The sequence below is a fragment of the Xenopus laevis genome, chromosome 9_10S, assembly GCF_017654675.1.
Source record: "Xenopus laevis strain J_2021 chromosome 9_10S, Xenopus_laevis_v10.1, whole genome shotgun sequence".
NCBI classification, from domain to species: Eukaryota; Metazoa; Chordata; class Amphibia; order Anura; family Pipidae; genus Xenopus; species Xenopus laevis.
In genome coordinates, this window is record NC_054388.1 from 38,651,629 (window position 1) to 38,676,400 (window position 24,772).

Sequence of the window (24,772 nt, forward strand, 5' to 3'; positions counted from 1 at the left end):
TGTCATGCAACAAAAAAAAAAGTTAATTGGATGGGATTTTCTTTTGAAGTGACATTTAGGCCTTATTGTACCATTTCCTAGTGTTACGGAACCTCCCCGCCCGTAGCACGTTAACCTCTCATTTGAAGGATGTTGAAAATTTTTTAAAAAACTGATAAATTGGTTTAAAATTTTACAAAGTGCTCATTGCAGGCCAATAATGACGGCAAAGTGAACGTTATTGTTTTTTATTAACGAGCGCTGGGTAAATATCAAGCGTAGCGTCTGCCTGACAACGGAATCCTTTTTAACCCAGGGGTAATGGAGATGTATTAGCTTTTCCCCTGATGTGACATGACGGGGCCGCACCAAATCCAATCACTATCAGAGCCTGAAATTGCCTTGAGGGTTTTTTTTTTAAATGTTATTTCAGAGATAATTAATCAGCATCACTTTAAAGTAAACACCCCCCTCACCTTTGATAAACCAGCCAAAGGGCATCTCTTCAATTTGTTATTTACGAAATCGAGGGCATGAATTAAGCTCATGTTTAACACGTGGGGCCTGCGTGAGATGGCAGGGCAGGTGGATATAACCAGACAAATATTCCCCCCTCCAGACTCATTAGCAAAGCGGGGAATGCTCTAATCCATATTTGCATATGAAAGTGTAATATATTGTTAGATAAAAATGTGATTTATTTATAGACATATTTTCTAGTTGGGTAAAAGGATTATATTCTGCCTATTTCCACACATATATTCAAGCTGCCTGTATGGATAATCAGTGGGCATAATCTAGATTGCTTATTATTGTTTTACAACCACGGGGAGATGAAAAGGTTAACAGATGCTAATGCATAAAATAATAATAATAATAATAGATGCATAATGCACTGCAACATTTTACTCCCTTAAAATGGGATAATTAAGGACACTCTTATCCCAATCTATCCTGGCCTCAGGCAGTTACACTTGCCACCTGGATGGTAAAATTCCAGCCTAGACTGGCAGTATTTGGATTCTGGCAAATGCCAGCAAGGCTGCCATAAAATGCCATAGATGAGGACTATTTATTGTACTGGTGGGGGCTGTTGGGGAGTTTTCAAAATATTAGCAGTTTGTACAATGTTCGTATAATGATTGTGACGACACTTGGGGACAGATTTACTAAGGGTCGAATTTCGAAGTACAAAAAACTTCAAAATTCGACCATCGATTTAAAAAACTTCGATTTCGAATATCGAAGTCAACGTTTTTTCAACAAATTTGGCAATCCTGCGGTCGAATAAAAATCGTTCGATCAAATGATTAAATCGTTCGAATCAAACGATTCAAACCATTTTTAGTGATCGATCTAAGGATTTCTATTCGACCAAAAAAAAACTTAGAAAAGTGCTGTGGAAGGTCCCCATAGGCTAACATTGCACTTCGGTAGCTTTAATTTGGCAAGTATGAAGTCGAAGTTTTTTTTAAAGAGACAGTACTTCGATTATCGAATGGTCGAATAATCTAACGATTTTTACTTCAAATCAAAGTCGAATGGTCGAATATATCCTATTCGATGGTCGAAGTACCCAAAAAATTTACATTGAAATTCGAACTTTTTGACATTCGAACAATTAACTCGAGCTTAGAAGATCTGCCCTTGCTGTTCAGTTCTGCAGACTGCATATAGTTGGCAGAAAATTAAGCTAGTGAAAACAGGAAAGTCTTGTGATGTTGCTCTGCTCAAAAACCACAAATAATGAGAAAAAATTAAAACCAGTCGCCAATCGTCTCAGAATATCACTCTCTACATGATATTAAAAGTTAATTTAAACAACCCCTTTAATATAGTCGCAGGCCCTGTTAGTTCTAAACATTGCTCCGAATGGCACATTGAGTAAGGGGGCCATTTACAAACACAAGTGCAGTGCCAAAAAGTGCATTGCAAATCACTGTGCATTTTATCCATAATGCAGCATTTTAATTGCACTCCAAATGTAATACTGACTTTTTTTGATATTTAACTTCCCTTAAGTCATTCATTTCTAAATGCCTCTATTGATATGACTGCATTTTAGCACCCCCTACTGGCCATGCTATGATCCTGCAGATTACAATAGTCACTACATAGAGTTGTGTATTCTGATTGCTTCTCTTTTTCTTTATTTTTCAGGTGATCACTCTGGAGGGCTGGGTGGACATCATGTATTTTGTCATGGATGCCCATTCCTTCTACAACTTCATCTATTTTATTCTTTTAATTATAGTAAGTGACCTAGAATAAACATATACTGTAAGCACATTGGACCATTGTACATAGAGCAGTCCTTTGCAAACCTATGGACAAGAAGGCACTTTGAGGCCTATTTACAATGCTCCGTGCAGTTGCACATTTTTTTGCACTTTGCCCACTGCATGGCGCATTGTGAAAATAGTGGTGCACCTCTGTTCTAGAGTGCAAAGACAACCTGAGGACTGCGCATAGAATCATAAGTTGAGAAAATACTTGATGTTAAGAAAATGTTTGACAATAATTGCAATATAATCCTGCTGTTGGTTTCTCTCTCCTATAGATAGGATCATTTTTCATGATCAATCTGTGTCTTGTGGTCATTGCCACTCAGTTCTCGGAGACTAAGCAGCGGGAGAGCCAGCTGATGAAGGAGCAGCGAATTCGCTTCCTCTCCAATGCTAGCACTTTGGCCAGCTTCTCAGAGCCAGGCAGCTGCTACGACGAGCTCCTCAAATACTTAGTGTACATAACGCGCAAGGCTAGCAAGAGGCTCGTGCAGTTCTATCGAGCAGCTGCCTTCAAAGCAGGCCTGTCGGATAGGCCTGTGGTAAACAACAGCACGGAGAAGCCGAATCGCAGACACAGGAGGAGGAGATCTTCTGTGCATCATCTAATTCACCATCACCACCACCATCATCACCATTATCACCTTGGAAATGGGAGCCTCCGTGCACCACAGGCCAGTCCTGAACTTAGCGAAGTGGAGACCAGTTCTCCTCACAATACAGCGAGGCTGATGGTGGCATTTACCGGATCCCCCATTGCTTCTGCCACTAACACACAGTCCATCCATAGCATTTACCATGCTGACTGTCACCTGGAACCAGTGCATTGTGTACAAAATTTTGCCCACCCTGGTCCTGCTTCAGCAAATCCAGAGGTCCTCCCTAGAAGTATAACTGGAAACAAAAACTACCCTACTTTGCAACCAAGTGCGTCACCTGATATACAAGTGGATTCAGAACCAGGGGAACCACAAGAAATCACCAGCGATGTCAACATTCTCCCTGTGTCAGTTTTTAACTCAATGAACAGACTGCTAGAGACCCAGAGTGCAGGTAATTGGACAACACACAGCAAATTATTGCCCAAGATGCAGAAAGGTATAGTAGGTGTTGGCTTCTCGCCAGTACGTAGAGTCATTTTTATTGGTGAATAGGCTATTGCAGGGGTCCCCAACCTTTTTTACCCATGAGCCACATTCAAATGTAAAAAGTTTTGGGGAGCAACACAAGCATGAAAAAGTCCCTTGGGGTGCCAAATAAGGTCTATGATTTGCTATTTGGTAGCCCCTTTGTGGACTGGCAGCCTACAAGAGACACTATACTTCGTTTTTATGCAATTAAAACTTGCCTCCAAGCATGAAATTCAAAAATAAACACCTGCTTTGAGGACCCTGAGAGCAACATCCAAGGGGTTGGAGAGCAACATGTTGCTCACGAGCTACTGGTTGGGGATCACTGGGCTATTGGATTGTTACTGGCGCATGGAATGTTGGTCTCTCATTAGAGCATAGGGTATTTGGTTCTTACTGGTGTATGAATTGTTAGATTTCCATTGGTGCATAAAATATAACAATTTAGTGTTGTGTTGATGTGGGAGGCGGGGTCATATAAAGGACTAAAGGATATGTTGTATTCAGTGGTGACTGGAAAGTTGAGCTGGATAATGGGGCATAGGATTTTACTGGTACATTGAATGTTATGCTCTTAGTATAGATGGACATTGGGTTGTAACTGGTGCATAGATTGTTGGGCTTGTATTGATTTTGGATAAGACTTTGGCATCTTACTTTTCTATATTTGTATTTATTTTCAGTCTGGAGTTTTCTTGGCATACACAGTGCTGTGTTTTCATGGTGCAGAGGCCAATAGGTTTTAACTAGCACATATAAAAGTTCAGTTCTTTATGTAGGAACCATTGGATTCCCAGGGGTCATAAAGACTTGCGTTCTTGATAGTACAAGGTCAGTTCGTTATTTGGGTTCTTATAGGTTAAGAAATATGTGGATTTGGGTTGTCTGTGATATATGTAGGTCTGGACCCTTTGTAGTGCATAGAAGGATGGGTTGTTGTAGCATATAGTGTTGCCTTTTCATTTCTGTGTTGAAAGGTAGGTTCTCTGTAGTGCATGGAGTTTTGAATATTAGCTCATGCATGTCTTGTTGACCTTTTACTGGTGTATGTGATGTTGGGATTTTACTGGTGCATGATATTTTTATACTGCTTGGCATATGCAGTGTTGGGCTTTTGCTGGTAAATGTTGTGTTTGATATTGAGTGGCACGTGGAGTTTTGGGTTCTTGCTGTTGAACGAAATATCTGGTATTAACTGGTATATGGAGTATTTGGTTTATGTTGATCTAAGGCCTAACTTTTGGTGTTGTATTTCTTTGGTGCAAACACCGCAGTGATAACCAAAAGTTCTATGTACAAAGAAGAGCTGAAGGTCACATGAACCCAGTACTACATGCACCAGCTAATGTCCAAACCTTTATGCACCAGCAAGGGCCATATACAACTGATATTGAGTTCTCTGTGGCCATTATGGTTATCGCAATGGGTGTGACATACTGCTCTACTTTACAGAATGTTAATTACTTTCCTGTGACTTTAGGTTTTATGTTCTGTACGGTAATATGGGGTGGAGGAGGCTGTCCTTGTATGTGTGGGGTTGTGACATAATTTAAAGCAGTATTTACATATTCCTTTTCTGTCCTTAGGTATCGGCAGGGTTGCCTGTAAGATCTCAGGACAGGCTACAAACTTAGAATCTGGATCTTGCGATGGAGAGAAATGTTCCCACTGCAGAGAGACAGAGCTCAGAGATAAAGAGGGCCCAGAGTCTGATAGTGATGGATGCTATGAATTCACTCAAGACCCTCAGGGCAGTGAACAGCAGACAGAAGCTAAAAGAGGAAAGGCCAGATCCCAAATCCCCAGCAAGCTGCAGCAGTTCTGGAGGATGGTTTGTGAAACCTTTAGGAAGATTGTCGACAGCAAGTACTTTGGACGGGGGATAATGATTGCCATCCTTATAAACACTCTCAGCATGGGAATTGAGTATCATGAGCAGGTACTCTCATATTACTCATTATTAAATTACTGTATCCACTAAATTCATGACATATGTAAGAGAGATCCCCGGGAAAAATGTTTCCATGGTCAAAGATATAAAATGAATTGGTCTGCAAACAGCCTGTATAGTGTAGTCACTGTTAATTATGTGACACTTAGGGTTCGTTTATAATCCCTGTATCTTCTCCTTGTACTTTTAGGGCAGAGAGACACGCTGCTATTTCGGGAGATTAGTTGACCAGCGACAATTCGCTTCTTCTTCGGGCGACTAATCTCCCCGAACTGCCTTCCCGTCGGCTAGAATGTAAATCGCCGGTCGGATCACTTCAGCTTTCTGAGGTCGCCCGAAGTTTCCCTGCCAGGCAACTTTGAGTGACTTCGGAAAACGAAGCGTTCCGAGTGCCATCCTGCCGGCAATTTACATTCTAGCCGACGGGAAGGCAGTTCGGGGAGATTAGCCGCCCGAAGAAGAGGCGATTTGTCACTGGGCGACTAATCTCCCGAAATAGCAGTGTGTGTCTCTGCCCTTACACCTCATAAAATCTATACTTCAGGTAGCCAAGGTACTAAACCAGTATTGGCTGGGGCAGTAATAGGGGCAGAAGACACTCCAAAGCAAAAAGAGCAGTGCCTTGACATTCCTTTCAGTTGCATATGATGAACACACATATTATTAATGCTGGATCACCCTGATTGGGTACCTGTTATCCTAGTCCTTATCTTGCCTAGTTTACAACATGATAGTGGGGGGTAGAGATAAATCTCCCACCCAATGAGGAGTGTTTGTTATCCTGGCTGACTCTGGGAGTCCTACATCACCAGTGATTATCACTTTAGGGAAAAGAAACAAGTATCCAGATGCTGAACCCCCCTTCCTCCCATATTTAGGGCACAGACTAAGTAAACACATGCAGTGCAATCGGCGGGTGCTTCTGTTATTCCAATATTGTGACATCTGCAAAACAGTAAAATATTCAAAGTTTTTCATTATGAAAATCCCACAGCGCAGCATCTGCTCTCTGGATAATTGATCTAACTTAATCTAACAGAAAGCTGGAGAGAAGAATAAAAACATTGTTTGCAGAAGTTGCACATGGATTTATGCTATGCCATTAAAGGGGTGGTCCACCTTTGAGGTAACTTTTAGTATGTTATAAAATGGTCCACTCTGAGCAACTTTTCAATTGGTCTTCATTATTTTTTTTTTTATAGTTTTATAGTTATTTGCCTTCTTATGACTCTTTGCTAATGCTCCGTAAAGCTTCAGATGTATTGTTATTGTTACTTTTTATTACTCATCTTTCTGTTCAGGCCCTCTCCTATACATATTCCAGTCTCTTATTCAAATCAATGCATGGTTGCTGGGGTAATTTGGACCTTAGTTACCAGACTGCTTAAAATTCAAACTGAAGAGCTGCTGAATAAAAATAAGAGCTGACGAAATAACTCGAAAACTTTAAATGATAAAAAATTTAAATCAATTGCAAATGGTATCAGAATATCACTCAAAGGCGAACAACCCCTTTAATGGTTACTGACTGTCTCCCATAGGCTTAGGGCACCTATGTAAATCACCTGTTATGGACACAGTGGTGAACATAGTGAATGAGGTGTAAAGTAGCACTGCTATGTATTTATTTCCTGCCATGCCTGGTGTCATCCTATAAACACTTGCTTTGCTCCACAGCCAGAAGAACTGACCAATGCGCTGGAGATCAGCAATATTGTCTTCACTAGTCTTTTCGCTCTCGAAATGCTCTTAAAACTCTTGGTATACGGTCCATTTGGATATATAAAGAACCCATATAACATCTTCGATGGAATTATTGTGGTTATCAGGTAATATCTGACTTCAGCCATTTCTGCCCTGGCCTGTTACAGTATTTACCAGACCAAATTATTGATCAATGGTTTATGTTGATCAGTCTTCTGCAAGTTAGAAAATTAAAGCCTGTGGATCTGATTGGTTCTTTTGGGTGACCTCATAACTTCTAGGGAGCATTGGAAACAAAAGGGGCCCACAGAGGCACTGACTGCTAAGCATTTCAAAAATTTATTAATGAAAGCTGACTTATTCATAATGTTTATATAGGGACAGATTTGATGGTGGGTGCAACTAGGACCAGGTTTGGACTGGAAGTCAAAATAGGCCCTGGCATTCCAATGGCACAGAGGCCCAAATTGTCCTCCACCAGCCCACTAAATAGTGACTGTCTTTGGCACCTTATAACAGCCCCTCTGGCATTTGCCGGAACCCACAGATTTCCAGTCCGGGCCTGCCTAGGACTTATCTTAGTGGCATCACTGGTGATACAGTATGGGCAGCATATCACCCCTAGAATCTTCCCACTTTAGGCTCAGGCCTTTGTGGCTCTCCCACAAATCTAGGCCTGCAGTCACATGAATGAATTTAATACTGGTTCTTGGCCACTATAGCCTGGGCTTCTACCAAGGACTTACCTTAGTGGCATTACTGGGGATATGGTATGGGCAGCATTTCACCCCTAGAATCTTCCCACTTTAGGCTCAGGCCTTTGTGGCTCTCCCAGAAATCTAGGCCTGCTGTCACAGGAATGAATGTAATTCTTGGCCACTGTAGCCTGGGCTTCTACTAAATTGCCATCAATGCTGTACCCTTTAATTGTTCGTCTCTTAGATGCCACTGGCACCAGACAACTGATTGACTGGCCATGTTAGATCCTGGAAAGAGACATGAGTGGAACATTACAGGTTCCTAAGCAGCCATTGTAGTAACGTTTTCTTCTTCTGGTTGTTTCTCATGCACAATGAAGCAAAGTTGATGCTAATTGAGGTGACTCATTGTATTCCCTGCAGCGTCTGGGAGATCATTGGCCAACAGGGAGGAGGTCTGTCTGTTCTGAGAACGTTCCGGCTAATGAGGGTTCTCAAACTGGTACGGTTCATGCCTGCTCTGCAGCGCCAGCTGGTGGTCCTAATGAAAACCATGGACAATGTGGCCACTTTCTGCATGCTGCTAATGCTATTCATCTTCATATTCAGGTAGGAAGCATAAGATCAGTTCTGCTAGACCTTTCCAGCAGGCAGGGCCAAAAGAATATATCTTTTTTCTATATATTTAATGGATAACCAGATATAAAATAATTTCCCCCCAAAACTGTTAGATTTCCATTTGTACCAGTAAATTTATAAAAGTTTTTTTTCACAAGTGACATAATTTAAAGGCATGCTGTCATCAAGTTCAGAATGGGTTACTTTGAGGCTGAACATGTGTGTTCAGTACACAAACAGCAAATTCATATGTAAGTTACCGTGTTTTTTTACCCATAATCCATACATGTACCCCATAATTCCAGCATAATTGCAGACACTAGTGTGCAAGATGCAGCTAACATTGTGTTAATGTTAACATGACATTTGTGTGTCTTTTGTGGTGCAAGTCTGCTGTACTTATTGAAGCCACACTGGAAATATCGCCATGTTCAGGATTTCAACTTTGATTTCTAGTGAAAATTATGGTTCTGGAAAGCAGTGCAAATTTTGAAGGAGCAAAAGCTCCCTCTAGTGACACAAGCAAAATGCATGACAGGCAGCATTGTGTTTCTTTGAAAAACTAACCAAGTAAATACCGAACTAGAAATAGAATTGTCATATCCTTGAATTATGATTAAGTAGTGGGTTAGAAAGAGTAGTTGAAGAGCAGTCACAGTCTATTCCCTAGATCAGTTGCTTCAATTAATCTGTCGTATTTCCTTTGCACTTGTTGTGATAACACTCTTGCTTTGTGCTGCCGCCATACACTCAAAGCCATAATGTGTTTTAGTATCCTAGGGATGCATCTGTTCGGCTGTAAATTTGCGTCCGAGAAAGATGGTGACACTCTACCGGACAGGAAGAATTTTGACTCCCTTCTGTGGGCTACAGTCACTGTGTTCCAGGTATTGTGCACTCTCTTGTGCAAGTGAATTGATTCCATGGCATAGGTCTCCTTTCTAATTCTCTGTCCTAACTTAGATCCTAACCCAGGAGGACTGGAACAAGGTTCTGTACAACGGCATGGCTTCAACATCTTCTTGGGCTGCCCTCTACTTCATTGCGCTGATGACGTTTGGAAATTACGTCCTGTTCAACCTGTTGGTGGCGATCCTTGTGGAGGGATTTCAGACTGAGGTATAAACTCTCCACATATGGAATGTAATACTTGCCCTTTTCTGTTGCTGATTCAGCCATGACATACCTTTTACTGTGCTTGTGAGCCAATTGAATTTGCCAGGGCACTGAAGAGAGTAGAAGAGGAGACATTTAATTAGAGACAGGAAGAGACGGAAAAGGGACTAGTGGCTGGATAGAGTTGCTGAAACCCATACTTCCCATCTACTATAATCCCTGTACCATTACCAATATTTATTTTCCAAAAATATACAAATCCCCCTTACCTGTATGACTCTGAGTCTGTAGCCTTGTGCCTTTATATAGTCAAATAACCCCTTAGTGACTTCTAATAGCCTTATAATTTACAGTAGGGGGTACATTTTCCCTTTTAATACGTGAGTGATACTCAGAGATCCCTGTATAACTCAGCCTGCAGTCTTGTGTCTTTATATGGTCACAGAAACCCTCAGTGACTTCTAATATCCTTAAAATTTACAGTAGGGGGTACATTATCCCTGATAATAAATGAGTTTGGCTCAGAGTTCCATCTGTAACTCAGCATGAAGCAGAGGAAGACAAAAAAAAACATGTAAAGCCTTTCCAATTTCCCTCAGAGGGGAAAAAATTACTTCCTGACTTGGACTAGTCCCTGGATCAACTTGTACTATGAGCTATCTCCCATAACCCTGTATTCTCTCACTTGCTAAAAAGCCATCAAACCCCTTCTTAAATCTATCTAATGTATCAGCCTGTACAACTGATTCAGGGAGAGAATTCCACATCTTCACAGCTCCCACTGTGAAAAACCCGATTATTTAGACTGAACTTCCTTTCTTCTAATCGTAATGGGTGACCTTGCGTCAGCTGGAAAGACCTACTGCTAAATAAGAGAGATTATTATATGATGATTATTACATTTATACATAGTTATCAAATCGCCCCTTAAGCGCCTCTTCTCCACAGCAAACAACCCCAACTTGGCCAGTCTTTCCTCATAGCTAAGATTTTCCATACCTTTTACCAGTTTAGTTGCCCTTCTCTGGGCCCTTTTCCTCTCTAATTCAATAATGTCCTGTTTGAGCACTGGAGACCAATACTGTACGGCATATTCTAGATGGGGCCTTACCAGTGCTCTATAAAATGGAAGAATGACCCCTTTCTGCCATGAATCAATGCCCCTTTTAATACAGCTCAAGACCTTATTTGCCCTTGATGCTGCTGACTGCCATTGCTTGCTACAGCCAAGTTTATTATCTACAAGGACTCCAAGGTCCTTTTCCATTATGGATTTGCCTAGTGCAGTCCCATTAAGGGTATAAGTGTCTTGGATATTTTTACATCCCAGGTGCATGACTTTACATTTATCAGCATATATCTCATATGGCCACAGAACTCCCTCAATGCCTTAAAAATAGTATTTCCTGTATAAACCAACATTTTTGTTGTGTGACTGTATCACCAAAGTGACTCCATGTTTTTTTTCTGCAGGAGGTATCTAAAAATGAAGACATGAGTGCACATTTAAGCTGCATACAGCTTCCAGTTGAGTCCATAGGGGTAAGCATGTACAACAGCAAGGGAAATATTAATTCCCTGATGCATCTTCCAAATCAAGGGCATCCCTTTGGATGAAAACAAAATACATTTTTATCTGAAGTTCCAAAAGTTTTGTTTGCAATGAGAACCAGTTAGTTACACCCGGAATATCAGATTGAGTGTGTGTCCCATGTCTAATATACTTATTTCAGCAAGAGTCTGCAATGTGGAATGTCCAACTGCCTATTGGCAGTTCTATAAAAGGCTGAGATGAGGCAGTGCCCCAATAAAGGGCCTAGATTACTCCTCGTGACATTTCTCCCATTCTCTGCATTTTATTTATGTGGAGACCATTTGATGGCAGGTAGCAAACACAACACAATTGATTGGTAACATTTTAGAACTGTAAAGGTCAGATCTGCAGGTTAATAACCTCTAAGACTGGTCATATTTGTATGCACAACCCTCCCCCTCCCACCAACCTTCAGCACAACAGAAAATTACCATTTCCCCCAAGGTCCTGTAGCAGCACAGATGCTCACATCTACTTTTTGAAGAATTGCATGACTTGTTTTTTTATATGTCAAGCTATAAATGTAGGTCAGTGGGAGTCAGATGCCGGTGTGTATTTACCAGTGCAGTAGCGTACGTAAAGAAAAAATGCCTTCATTTCCATACTTTAGTAGTATGACTTTCTATACTACCATAGTAGCTAAAATATATGATATCAGTGTGTGATTTTTCAGTAATCAGAGGGCCACCATTTTATTTGGCTGCATCACTTCCTGTTTTTAAAGTCCTACCTATGAGCAGGAAGTATACAGTGTGAGGGTTGTTGGCTCCACCCATCTACTATTATATAGTACTCACACACATATGTTATTCTCTGCATTATTGCCATAAACTTATCTAAAGTCCTTTAGTATAATAGTCACCTAAAAAAAAAAGAGAGGGAGTAGCTCAACAACTAAGGGGGTGCAGTCGAATTTTACAAGACAATTAGGGGGCCCATATGGTCACAAGGTCTGCTGTATGGTTCCACCCATTCATTCTCCAGTAAGAGCCACTAATCCTGGCCCCTGACTCTCAGTTTACACACCATGCATTATTTCCTGGCAATTCTTCATAGGGATGGACATTGTATGGAAAGAGTTTGGTGGTACACTCATCATTACCGTATATACTCGAGTATAAGCCGAGTTTTTCAGCCCCCAAAATATGCTGAAAAACTCTACCTCGGCTTATACTCGGGTCAAGCGCAAAAACGGTCGCCGGCGCCTAAGAATAGTCGCCGGCGCCCAAGAATAGTCACCGGCGCCCAAGAATAGTCGCCGGCGCCCAAGAATAGTCGCCGGCGTCCAAGAATAGTCTCCAAGAATAGTCGCCGGCGTCCAAGAATGGTCGCCGGCATCCAAAAACGAGACGCCGTCACCTCCAATGGGAGCAGAAACCTTCAATTTTTTGATTGAAACTTACCAGAAGCTGCTGCATTTCTCACCCTCGGCTTATACTCGAGTCAATAAGCTTTCACAGTTTTTGGAGTTAAAATTAGGTACCTCGGCTTATACTCGGGACGGCTTATACACGAGTATATACGGTACATCATAATCATGTGTGCTAATGTATATGAACATCAGAACCCCCATTTTACGTTTTCAGGGGACCAGAAAAAAATGGTGGGACACAAAAAAAGATGTAAAATTAGGGAAAACTTAAAATCAGGGGATGTAAAATGATGTTTTACTGAATATACCAATTTCACCGTTTAGTCGTTTTGAAAAATACAGTTGACCTATGTTTATAGCTAGAAGAACAGAGAATCAATGGTTATTACTTTAAACTGAATAAAAGTATCTTATTCTCATGCCTCTGTTTGCTAATGGTAGATTTGTATTGTTGCCAATGAAGAATAATCCATCATTCCTTCTGCAACTAACACAAAAATCAGTCTTGTGGGGAAGTAATTAAGAAGACACATGACACAACCCACAGACTGACTACCTCTATTTTTGATTTACAAAAAAAAAGGGAATAATAAAACATAAACTAAATAACTTGATAAAATGCTTTGTTTTATTTGAGAGAGGATCTTGACAATAAGAGACTAGAACAAGATTGGGGTGGTGCAATAGTTGGAACATGGTGAAAGTTATAAGGGTTAAAAGAAAAGGTGGGGTGGTCTCACAATGTTATGGAGTCCTGATAAAAGATTTGACTTTTATGATATGGAAGTTGGTTGGATTTGGTAAATACTTGGTTGGGTGACTTTGTAAATTGTTGATTTATGCCGGGGGTATGAGAGGAGTGATGTATTGTATTACTATTAGGGAGGTGTGTTGGATTTAGCTTTAATGTGTTGAGGAGCTTTGGTTTTATGCTATTTCTTAGGAGCTATTATGTTGTTGTAGTGTGTTGAGAAGGTATATGAGCAGTGTAGTGTGCCAAGGAGGGAGGAAGATGATGTGATGTGTTGGGGAAGTGTAAAGTTCTGGAGCAGTATAATCTAGTGCAGTATAAACCTTTTTTATACGTGAGCCACATTCAAATGTAAAAAGAGTTGGGGAGCAACACAAGAATAAAAAAAGTTCTTGGGGTGCCAAATAAAGGCTGTGATTGGCTGTTTGATAGCACCAATGAGGACTGGCAGCCTACAGGAGGTTCTGTTTGGCAGTACACATGGTTTTTATGTAACCAAACTCACATTCAAGCCAGAATTCAAAAATAAGCACCTGCTTTGAGGCCATTGGGAGCAACATCCAAGGAGTTGATGAGCAACATGTTGCTTATGAGCCACTGGTCGGGGATCATTGATCTAGTGGATACTGTTAGAGAGAAGTGTATTGGATGTATAAATAATGGTGTCCTGGAGTGGATACTTACAGTGCTTAGGGGTCATGCAGATGGAATGATATGCTTAAAGTTGACCGAAACTGAAGTAAAGGAAAATATTGTCTAAAGCAGCGATCCCCAACCAGTGGCTTTAGAGTAACATGTTGCACACCAACCTCTTGGATGTTTCTTCCAGTGGTCTCAAAACAGGTGCTTTTTCATTCTTGGCTTGAAGGAAAGTTTTGGAGGAATAAAAACTATACTGCGAAACAGAGCCTTCTGTCCACATTGGGGCTACCAACTAGCTAAGAACAACATTTATTTTGCAACAATCAGGAACATTTTTCATATTTGCATTGCTTAACCAACTCTTTTTACACCTGAATGTTGCTCACAAAAAAAAAAAGATTGGGGACCCATGGTCTAAAATATCCCCTTGAGTGATGCATTATGGGATACATTATAAAGGTATTGTATACAAGAGAGCAGTTCTGGCAGTACAAGTAAGTCATCCACAGGTAGATAAATATATGAGATGTAATATATTGAAATCCTATTCCTACGCCCTAAGCCAGTGTTCATTTTAAATTTATATTCCCAAGAAAGTAATATCTTTACAAATTTAATCATAGTCATTTATTTAATCAGCATTTTATCCTTGGACATACCATTCTCCTGGCTTGTGCCAAGTAGTTATTACAGAATACATTGTAAAGTCTGAAGAGCAGGCAGTATTAATGAATACATCAATAAACTATCACCTAATTCATTTAACTATGGGGATTATGATAAGTGAAACAACTCTGCACTTTCAGAGTACAATATAATGTGATTTTAGTAACGCTGTGCATATATGGGACAATCATTTCTATGTATAAACTGCTTACTAGCAAGAAAACCTACCGATATTTTATCTTAGCATAATGGTTTCCAACGTGTTACGTCAGCTCGATTAATAAGAGCTCACATACATTTTTGCCTTAACAGTGTTATTTTTTATGAACTGTGATTTTTATTTTGAAAACTGTAGTCAAACTGTAGACCTCATTTGTCAACAGTTTCAGTGAGAAAATTCCTTCCACGTTTCATTGACGTGTGCAAAGATTTGGGAGTCATTCATCACTATCATCACAAGTAAAAAAAACTGGGACAAAAACTAGAGCACCAGCCATGTAGATTTATTGATTAAGGAATGCACTATTATTGTCTTTTACCCCCACCATTAAAGCTGCTGGTAATGATGTTTGCCCCAGTTATGCACCTGTCCTTGAATATTGTTATCGGTTTCTTTAGGTTTTTTTCCATACCTCAATAGATCTAGGCTTGTAAATTTTCTAAGGAACATCATGCAAAGTTAAATCAGTAGTCTTCCATGAAAAAAGTGACTGCAATAATTCTCTAGACTGATGTTGCTGAAACAGTTTTCACAGAATTTCTGCAGATTGGCTACACAAACAATAGGCTAAAAAGAGTTCCTCCATGATGTTATAAGGGTTGCCTGGTCAGGTGTAATTGTCCTTGTTTTTTTTCAGCAAGGGGAGGGCTCCCAATCAGGTTCTGAATCTGCCCATGAGGACTGCCATATCCGCAAGAGTCTTTCCAATGCGTCTTGTAAGTACCCATAGGTTTTAGAGATCAAAGGAAATTGTGTCAAGTTAAGGTGTAATGTTTTCTTTAGGGGAATAGATTTTTTTTTTAACATTTTGGGGTCAACACGTCCTTTTTAGTCTAACAAATGTCCAGGTCTTCTCTTGTCTTGAATAGTTATATGTAAGGTAATCTCAAACCCCAGGGGAATAACCGGATTCTGGTCTAGGCATGTTTTATTCTACCTATAACAGCCACCTTTGGCTTTGGGTGTGACCCACAGGTATTTGGTGCTGGGTGCTACCAGGTATTACTACATGAGAAACCAGAGATACCTACTGGGGTAAACATGGGAATGCAAAGCATTGTCAGGCAGACCAAATCAGAAATTGCACATAAAACAACTCTAAGGGTCTGGCCACACGGGCAGATTCGGGGAGATTGGTCGCCAGGGGACAAATCTCCTCTTCTTCGCGGCGACTAATCTATCCGATCTGCCTTCCCCTGCCTTTCTCCGGCTAAAATGAAAATCGCTTGGGGGCAGGCACTCAGAAGTCGCCCGAAGTTTCCTCGTGAGGCAATTACGGGCATGTTCGGAAAACAAAACGCTCCGAGTGCCTGCCCCCAGACAATTTTAATTTTATCCAGTGGAAGGCAGATCGGGGAGATTAGTTGCCACAAAGAAGAGGAGATTTGTCGCCTGGAGACTAATCTCCCTGAATCTGGCTGTGTGGTCAGACCCTAAGGGTGAATACACACAGAGCTACTAGTAGCAGCTACTTGTCATGGCTACAAAATAGAGACCGTAGTAGTAATAATTGGCTTGGCTAAGAAACTACATGTGTTTAAGCAGAAGCAATTCTCAGTATTGTCTATGGCAGGGTATTTTTTGGCATTTTGTAACCACAGCAATTACCTGTTACTAGTAGCTCTGTGTGTCTTAACCCTAAAACCTGATTCCTGTATTTTGGTTCCTGCCTCCTTCCCTGTCCCTAAATATTGGTCTACTGGTTTTGGACCTGTTTCCTGTTTTAGGGTCAGGGCACACGGGCAGATTCGGGGAGATTAGTTGCCCGGTGACAAATTTCCTCTTCTTCGGGCGACTAATCTCCCCAAACTGCCTCCCCTGCCTTCCCGCCAGCTAGAATGTAAATCGCTGGCAGGATGGCACTCTGCACGATTCATTTTCCGAAGTTGCCTCATGAGGAAACATGGAGCTACTAGTAGAAGCCCTGCCATAGACCCTGTCCAAGTCCAGGCAGAATGTTGCATATAACGCCCATTTAGTATCAAATAATCCAACACAGCAAGTAACCATTGGAAAATGTCTCCTAATCCACTGCTTCGCACTCACCTAATGGGGATCCCAGTCTAAGGTTTGAGAGTCTGTTCTTGCCATGCAAGTGGAGGAATTGACCAAATTGGTTTGCAGGTGTGGCTTCAAAGATTGAGAAATACCCCCAACATTTTCACAATTCATCTGCCTACATGTCTGTTTTATGGATCTAAATAAGGAAAGTGGTCTATTATTGTATGATATTTTATGAAAAATAAACTGAATTAAGATGGACATTTTGTTCCACAGTTACTCCTTTACATGGGTACCTAGATGGAAAGAGCATGTTACAACCACCCCTTATCATCCACACAGCAGCCACACCCATGCCAATGCCAAAATGTGCTCTGTTTGGAGATATTCCCATGGCGTGTGAATCTAGGAGGGAGAGTAATGTCTCTGGAGGTCCACATGCTTGTGAAATCAGGCCTATGGTATGTCAAGGATTCTTTTTTTATCTAGTTATCTGTGCTGTGTATTTTACTCCTGATTATTAAGTGCTAATGTTGTTTTTTGTGCTTTTTCTCATATCAGTCAAGTTCAAGGAACTCCCCACACAGTTCCTGGGGTGCAGTGTGTAGTTGGAATAGCCGTAGATCTAGTTGGAACAGCATCGGACGAGCCTCCAGCCTAAAGCGGCATGAGCAGAGTGGTGAGCATAAATCCCTTCTGTCTGCTGATGGAAAGGAAAGCTCAGAAGGTGACACATCAGATGAGGAGGTATCCAGCCGTACTGGCTCTTCCCTCAACAGGATGGACCTTGTGGATAAACGAGACCTCTATGACTTGCATGATACATTGCATGTGCCTTATCCTTATGGAATGCAGAGCAGACACAGCCTTCCTGGAGAGTACCAAGATTGCAATGGAAAGACATCACCTTCCACTGTGTTTCCTCAACTCCATCTAGAAGATTCTAAGGTTGACTATAGCAATAACATTGATGATGATTTAAATATGGTAAGTATCTTGAATCTACTGTAGTTTATCACTTGATATCTGAAGGCACAAAGAGTTATTATTAGCACAATAGAAGGCATTTACACTAGTTTGTTTCTTGACTGTATATCAGTTTTGTCCAAGGGATGGACCTGCCTAAAAGATACTGTTCGTAATTATTGTCATATTCTTATAAAACACCAACATATCCAGCAGCGTTTACACAAAACTACCAATAACCAATAGAAGAGGTAAAGATGGCCCTTCCAAAAAGAGCTTACAATCTAAAAATCCCAAACCCTAAAATCCATCAGGGGAAACCCTTGACCAAAACCCTTTATAAAACCACCAGACAAAATCACTCCAATATATTTAAGGTTATCACAAAAGGAAGGTTCTCACTCTTTATAAGGAACTGTCAAAGCCTTTATTGGTCTTGTATAAATTAGCAGCATTAACCCCACTCATCCTCCATAGTGTCTGAGAAGAAAGACAAAACATTTCTTGGACACAGAGTGGGCTCAGTTTTTGAGGATGAGCAGGGCAAATCCCTTGCTTTAAAAGATGCTTTGCAGAGAGAGTTTATTTGTGAGATTTCTTTCTAAATTGTATTTCAGAGTAGGGGAGAAAGACTGAAAGCTTGGATCATATCCCATTTACCAGCCTGGTGCAAGGAGAGAGAAACTTGGTCGTTGTATTTGTTCCCACCATATTCCAAGTGAGTGTTATATTTTCATCAGATCAACATTTGCAGAAGGCAGGTAGATTCTCAATTCCTCCAATGACATGTCTGTGCCTTCTTCCAGATTCCGGCTGATATGCAATAAAATTATCACCCACAGAATGTTTGATCACGTCGTCTTGGTGATCATATTTCTCAACTGCATAACCATTGCCATGGAGAGACCGAAAATAGACTCCCACAGTGCCGTGAGTGTTTCAAGCCATAAAACTGATAAGGAGCAAACTCATCCAAAATAAAACTGCTGCAGACAGTTCTTTAGTAACTTTGCACTTGGTGTTTATTTCGAATTTTGGTCAGTCTGCAACCAGTCTCTTCAACTCCTGTGCAGCTGCTAGGTTCAGCGTGTGACCCAGGCAGGCTAATTTCTTTGCATTTATTAGAATATTTTGGTTTAAATGATACTGAAAGGGAATGCTGAAATGAATCATCTTATTTTTAAATTTTGACTTAATGTATGTTTTTACAGGAAAGAATATTTCTCACATTGTCCAACTACATATTCACCTTGATTTTTGTGGCTGAAATGACAGTAAAGGTAATTACAGTTTTTAATAAAGCTTTGTACTTGCTGGCTGCCAGGTTGACCAAAGCTATGATGATATATCTTGGGGCAGCGGGGGGGGGGGGGTTAGGGGCAGAGCAATTAACATTAATTTATTCATGGTTGTGGAAACCCTGTGGGATAATGGATATATGCAAATTCAGTGCAGGTTTACTGTTAATAACCCTTGTGCGAACCTCTGCAGCTGTTCTGCTGCATTATAATTATACAGAGATAACCATGTAATCAAAAAAAAAGCTTCCCAAACAGTCTGTTTCAACAATTTCTGGCTTAGGTATGAATGGTGGGGGTCTGCACGGTGGCTTCCTCTTATACTAGTCACTTACATGGCGTTTCTTTTTTCACTTACATGACAATTCTTTTTCTACCAAATTTAGGTTGTTGGTTTGGGGGGTCACCATATACTTTGGGGGTCCCTGCCTTTGGACATACATGAAGCCCCATGTTTCCTGATAGAAGCCTTGCACACTGCATAGACTGGCACAAATATTACTCTTGTTAACCTGTTTCTGTTCAATGACAGGTGGTGGCCATGAACTTTTGCTTTGGTGGGAAGGCATATCTGAGGAGCAGCTGGAATGTTTTAGATGGAATGCTGGTCTTGATCTCAGTCATCGACATTCTAGTCTCTATGGTGTCTGACAGTGGCACCAAGATCCTAGGCATGCTCCGGGTGCTGAGGCTGCTCCGGACTTTAAGGCCACTCAGGTTGGTAGAGTAGAGGAGGTTGACCTAGACCAAAAATGCCAAAAAGCCAACTACTAATGTTACTAATAAATGTTACTAATATTTAGTATAATCCACTGGTGCATTTATTGGCCCTTTATATAATGGAACTCAACGTGTTCCACCAGTCAGTCATGGAATAGAATTTAGACTTAGTGACTAGCTTTTTCAGTTGAAGCAAAAAATATGGCAGTCCATACCTACTGTATATGTATAAATACTAAGAAGGAATGCTCTGGGCACACAGACTATACCCTCATATCTGTACTGTCTAAGGGAAACAATATGGCAGCACCCTGCTATGTGTATAAATACAAACAGAAGGAATGTTCTATTGTACTGTCTAAAGGAAACATTATGGAAGCTTCCAAATCATATATAAATTCAAAAAGAAGAAATGACCTGGGCACACAATAAGCTGTACCATCATGCTGAAAGCCCAACCATGTGCATTAATACAAATATTTAGAAAAGGAGTGTCCTTGGGCTACAAATGTTAAACAAAGGACGATTACTCTGTATTGTTAGCTATGAAAGTAAAAAAGTATAACTCTTGTGTCCCATTCTAGGGTGATCAGTCGAGCTCAGGGATTAAAGCTGGTTGTTGAGACACTAATGTCGTCTCTAAAGCCCATCGGTAACATTGTGGTGATCTGCTGTGCCTTCTTCATTATATTTGGGATACTTGGAGTCCAGGTATGTACAAGGGAGTGTCAAAGAATGATATGCATACATTATGTTACCCACCATTTATTTTGGTGTGCTGTATATAGCATAGGGTATATCATAGAGAATATTGCACCGTGCTATCTAAGTATACAGTATTTCCTATAAGGTAGTGTCCAAATCAGCTCTACTCTTTGTAACGCTCATTATTTCATTCATGGGCAGCTGACTGTAATAATATCCCATTCTATTTTCAGCTTTTCAAGGGGAAATTTTATTATTGTCAGGGAGAGGACACTCGAAACATCACTAATAAATCAGACTGCCTTGAAGCCAAATATAAATGGGCAAGACACAAGTACAACTTCGATAATCTTGGGCAGGTACGTGTAGTATATAGTGAGTAAAGTACCCTACCTATTGTAAAATATAAAAATATCAAAAGTCACGAGGAGTTCCATGACTATATAAAACGCCGTCCTCTGTATTGAATGCTAACCTAGGTGATGACATCACTAAGCATGGTTTATAAGGATATAATTTACAGGATATTCATGGCTTTTGTCTATTATATCAAACTCTATACTTAGACTCCATACTGAATGTGTTTATGTTCTCCTTTTAAATAGGCTCTGATGTCTCTGTTTGTCCTGGCATCTAAAGACGGATGGGTGGACATCATGTATGATGGACTGGATGCTGTTGGAGTTGACCAGCAGGTACAATTTTTGCTTTACATCAGAATACATCCGATTTACTTCTAAAACATTGCATTACTCTGAAGCGTGAATCCATTACTGAGTTTTATGTATATGCAAGTTGAATGTTGCCCAAAGTGACAGCATTTCAGTTAATTTCAGTTTCACTTAAAATTTAGGGATTTTGACCATTATATCAAAGAGGGCAGAGGGCCACATTTCCTTGTAAACATTTGATTATCTTGAAACAGTAATACAAACATTATCTCTTTTTCTCCAGCCAGTTATGAATTACAACCCATGGATGCTGCTATATTTCATCTCATTTCTGCTGATTGTGGCATTCTTTGTGCTGAACATGTTTGTGGGTGTGGTGGTGGAGAACTTCCATAAGTGCCGGCAGAATCAGGAGGAAGAGGAAGCAAAGAGACGGGAAGAAAAGAGGCTCCGCAGGATGGAGAAAAAGAGAAGGAGTAAGGAGAGAGAGATGGCCGGTCGGTACTCATTGTCATAACTTTCTGAATGCTGCTTGACCTTTGACAGGAGCTCTTCCCCTTGCCAGGAATGGCCGCTTCCTAGAAGCATGGATAGTGATACAAATGCATGGTTAGGTAAAGCCCTGTGTCAGGGGAAAGATTACAATCCTTCCATGTTTTTTAAATTAGGATTTGCGAGCAATCCCTCTACACACAGGACAGGTCTGGATCTTGGTAATAAAAAAGTCTTTAAAAATGGTCTCCAGACAGGAAGATGTGCTGGTGTGCTGCTTGTCTATCCTGAGCCTGCTATGTAATTACATGGGAAAAATATACTTAGTCATCTATAAAATAATATGACAGTTCTGATTTCTATATTAATATTTACACACAATTTAAATGGGACAGAAGCAGGCATGTCTCAATGTGGGGTCTCTTGTTTCTGGGAGAAAATGTATTCTATCCTACAGCCACAGTCCCTTCCCAGAGGCTTTTATCCTGATTGCTACTATAGGTACTATCTCTGCCTACTATACCTGCTATCCCACAGCCACAGTCCCTTCCCAGAGACTATTATCCCATTGCTACTATAGGCACAATCTCTCTCCACTATACCTACTATCCCACAGTCATAGTCCCTTCCCAGAGACTATTATCTCGCTGCTACTATAGGCACAATCTCTCCCTACTATACCTGCTTTCCCACAGCCACAGTTCCTTCCCAGAGACTAGTATCCCATTGCTACTATAGGCACAATCTCTCTCCACTATATTTAATATCCCATAGCCACAGTCCCTTCCCAGAGACTATTATCTCACTGCTAATATAGGCACCATCTCTCCCTGCTATACCACAGTCACAGTCCCTTCCCAGAGACTATTATCCCACTGTTACTATAGGCACCATCTCTCCCTACTATACCTGCTATCCCACAGCCACACTCCCTTCCCAGAGGCTTTTAGCCTGACTGCTACTATAGGTACTATCTTTCCATACTATACCTGCTATCCCACAGTCCCTTCCCAGAGACTATTATCCCACTGCTACTATAGATACCATCTCTCCCTACTATACCTGCTATCCCACAGCCACAGTCCCTTCCCAGAGACTATTATGCCATTGCTACTATAGACACCATCTCTACCTACTATACCTGCTATCCCACAGTCACATTCCAGCTTCCCAGAAGCTATTAGCCACACTACTGCTATAGACACCATCTCTCCTGAAATATCTGTTGGGAGTGTTTGAAAATCCCTTCTAGTAAGACTTGCTTTGGGTCACTGCTATGTTCCTTTTCCAAAGGGTTTGCATAGGCTCCCTTCCAGTGGCGTAACTACCGGGGGAGCAGTGGGTGCAATTGGGCCTGGGCCTGCACCCCCGCAGGACCCCCCGGCAGTCACGCGCCCACTGCAGCGGCTGCAGTGCCGCACGGAAAAGGGAGGGGCTGGGCCCGGCTGCACGGCCCGCACCAGGGCCCACCCCTACCTAGTTCCGTCTCTGCTCCCTCCACTTATGATCCAGTCATGAGGCTGGGGACTGATTACACGGCAAGAGTTGGCCTGCCACCAGGGTGGTTAAATCTGGCAAAGCGGATCTTTACATGTATTGATAGTGTTACCATTTTATTCTTCTTATAGTACTGCAGCATCCAGCCCTGTTCAGTGCCAGATAAAAAAAGAAAGGGGGATTGTAACTTTAATTATAATTGCATCTTTCTCCTTACATATATTGGCATTTTAGCGCCTCCTAAACGCTTTAGTAGTACGCAGTTGATAGTAAAACATGATTTTCCTTAAAATAAATAAATAAATAAATTTAAAAAATATATATATATATATATATATATATATATATATATATATATATATATATATATATATATGTATAAAATATTTAAAAGAAACCAAACAAATCAAGTTTAAACATGTTGTACTATTCTGCATGTAGAAAAGTCGCTCAGGGAGCAAAAAAGCATGAGGAATAAATTACATGCAGTTGAAATAATATTCAAAAGCAGTTTATTTGAATTGAATTGTCTGAAGTATTTTTTAAAATTTTATCTATCAGTCAGAGGTCAGCCGTACTTTTGTTTTATCGCCACGAAATCTGTTCTTTCCCTGAATTTCCTTTCCTGTTTGCTGTAACCTTCAGTCCTCACACTTATGTTATGGCTTTTGGTCTAACTCGCCTATAAACATACATGGAACACATTGCAAAGAAAATTGCAGGACAGTGGCGCCTGAGTAAAATATTTAAAGGGCCCTTCATGCCCTCAACTTTAGGGACATGATCAGTTTTCACTCATACAAGGAAATGGCCCAACACTTTATACTCCTGGGCTGCCTAGACATAGGAAATCCTCTACTGGTGGAGAAACACTAGTCACGACACTATACTGCAATTCACTGTAATTGCATCCACCAATCAGTGTGCACTCAGGGCTGATCATTTCCAAAATTGTTTTTTTTATGCCAAGAGTGGATTCCAGGGATTCTTATTGGAACTAATAGAAATAGGATTAGGGTTCATCCTAAAAAAAATCTTTACTGAGCCTTTTCTTAATGAAAGTCTTCTACGGTATATAATATGAAATGAAAATTCCCCTTGTATAAATATTCTTTAGAAAAACCAACTATAATTAGTCACTATTACAGTAGGCTTCCTACCACTTACTAGCACCCCCTCCAAGAGTGCCACCTGTTTCCATGAACGCAACTTTTTGCTGGAGTAGAACCCTATTGCCATGATATTTTGTGGAGCTAGGCCACTTACATTTTTTTCTGGTTCATGGATGCAACTAGAGCTAGAGCTAAGCTTGGGCACTTCTAGAAATCGTGGCTTTCGTGGACTTTGGTGCCCAAGTTAAAGTGTAATATCTACTTGTATTACACATAGTCACCAGAAATATGGACGATAATTAATAAAAAAACAGTGACCACATAGCGGGTAAACAGCTGTCCCCCAAGCCCAACAATGAAGATTTAGGTTCCTTGCTCGCTGAGCACAGATTAATAGCATCTCATTCTTTTAGATCTGATGCTGGATGATGTAATATTGGACCATTCTCCCAGTCCAGTTAAAGGTACCGGTAGATGTTATGTCACATTCCAGTGTAGTGACGGTATTTTGTAACTAACTGCTGTCTGGTGTCAGGCATCAACTTAACTGAGCGTGACTTCTTGTCTGTTTTATCATGACTCAC

General features: G+C 40.8%; 1 protein-coding gene across 5 annotated transcripts in view; it reads left to right on the forward strand.

Annotated features, from left to right (window-relative positions):
* Positions 1-24,772, forward strand: part of LOC108702791 (voltage-dependent T-type calcium channel subunit alpha-1G) — a 118,626-nt gene that overhangs the window by 76,301 nt on the left and 17,553 nt on the right. For 2 of the 5 annotated variants that reach the window (XM_041579263.1, XM_041579261.1), the window contains exons 7-26: positions 2,140-2,232; positions 2,540-3,317; positions 4,981-5,333; positions 7,023-7,174; positions 8,171-8,356; positions 9,138-9,252; positions 9,329-9,484; positions 10,955-11,023; positions 15,364-15,442; positions 17,004-17,188; positions 17,289-17,714; positions 18,311-18,411; positions 18,500-18,623; positions 18,905-18,973; positions 19,524-19,708; positions 20,296-20,422; positions 20,650-20,775; positions 21,022-21,111; positions 21,371-21,584; positions 24,602-24,652. In XM_041579263.1, the coding sequence (XP_041435197.1) occupies positions 2,140-2,232; positions 2,540-3,317; positions 4,981-5,333; positions 7,023-7,174; positions 8,171-8,356; positions 9,138-9,252; positions 9,329-9,484; positions 10,955-11,023; positions 15,364-15,442; positions 17,004-17,188; positions 17,289-17,714; positions 18,311-18,411; positions 18,500-18,623; positions 18,905-18,973; positions 19,524-19,708; positions 20,296-20,422; positions 20,650-20,775; positions 21,022-21,111; positions 21,371-21,584; positions 24,602-24,652 (3,679 nt within the window). The remainder of the gene's footprint in view (positions 1-2,139; positions 2,233-2,539; positions 3,318-4,980; positions 5,334-7,022; positions 7,175-8,170; positions 8,357-9,137; positions 9,253-9,328; positions 9,485-10,954; positions 11,024-15,363; positions 15,443-17,003; positions 17,189-17,288; positions 17,715-18,310; positions 18,412-18,499; positions 18,624-18,904; positions 18,974-19,523; positions 19,709-20,295; positions 20,423-20,649; positions 20,776-21,021; positions 21,112-21,370; positions 21,585-24,601; positions 24,653-24,772) is intronic. The other 3 variants (XM_041579262.1, XM_018238480.2, XM_041579264.1) reach the window with 3 other exon arrangements.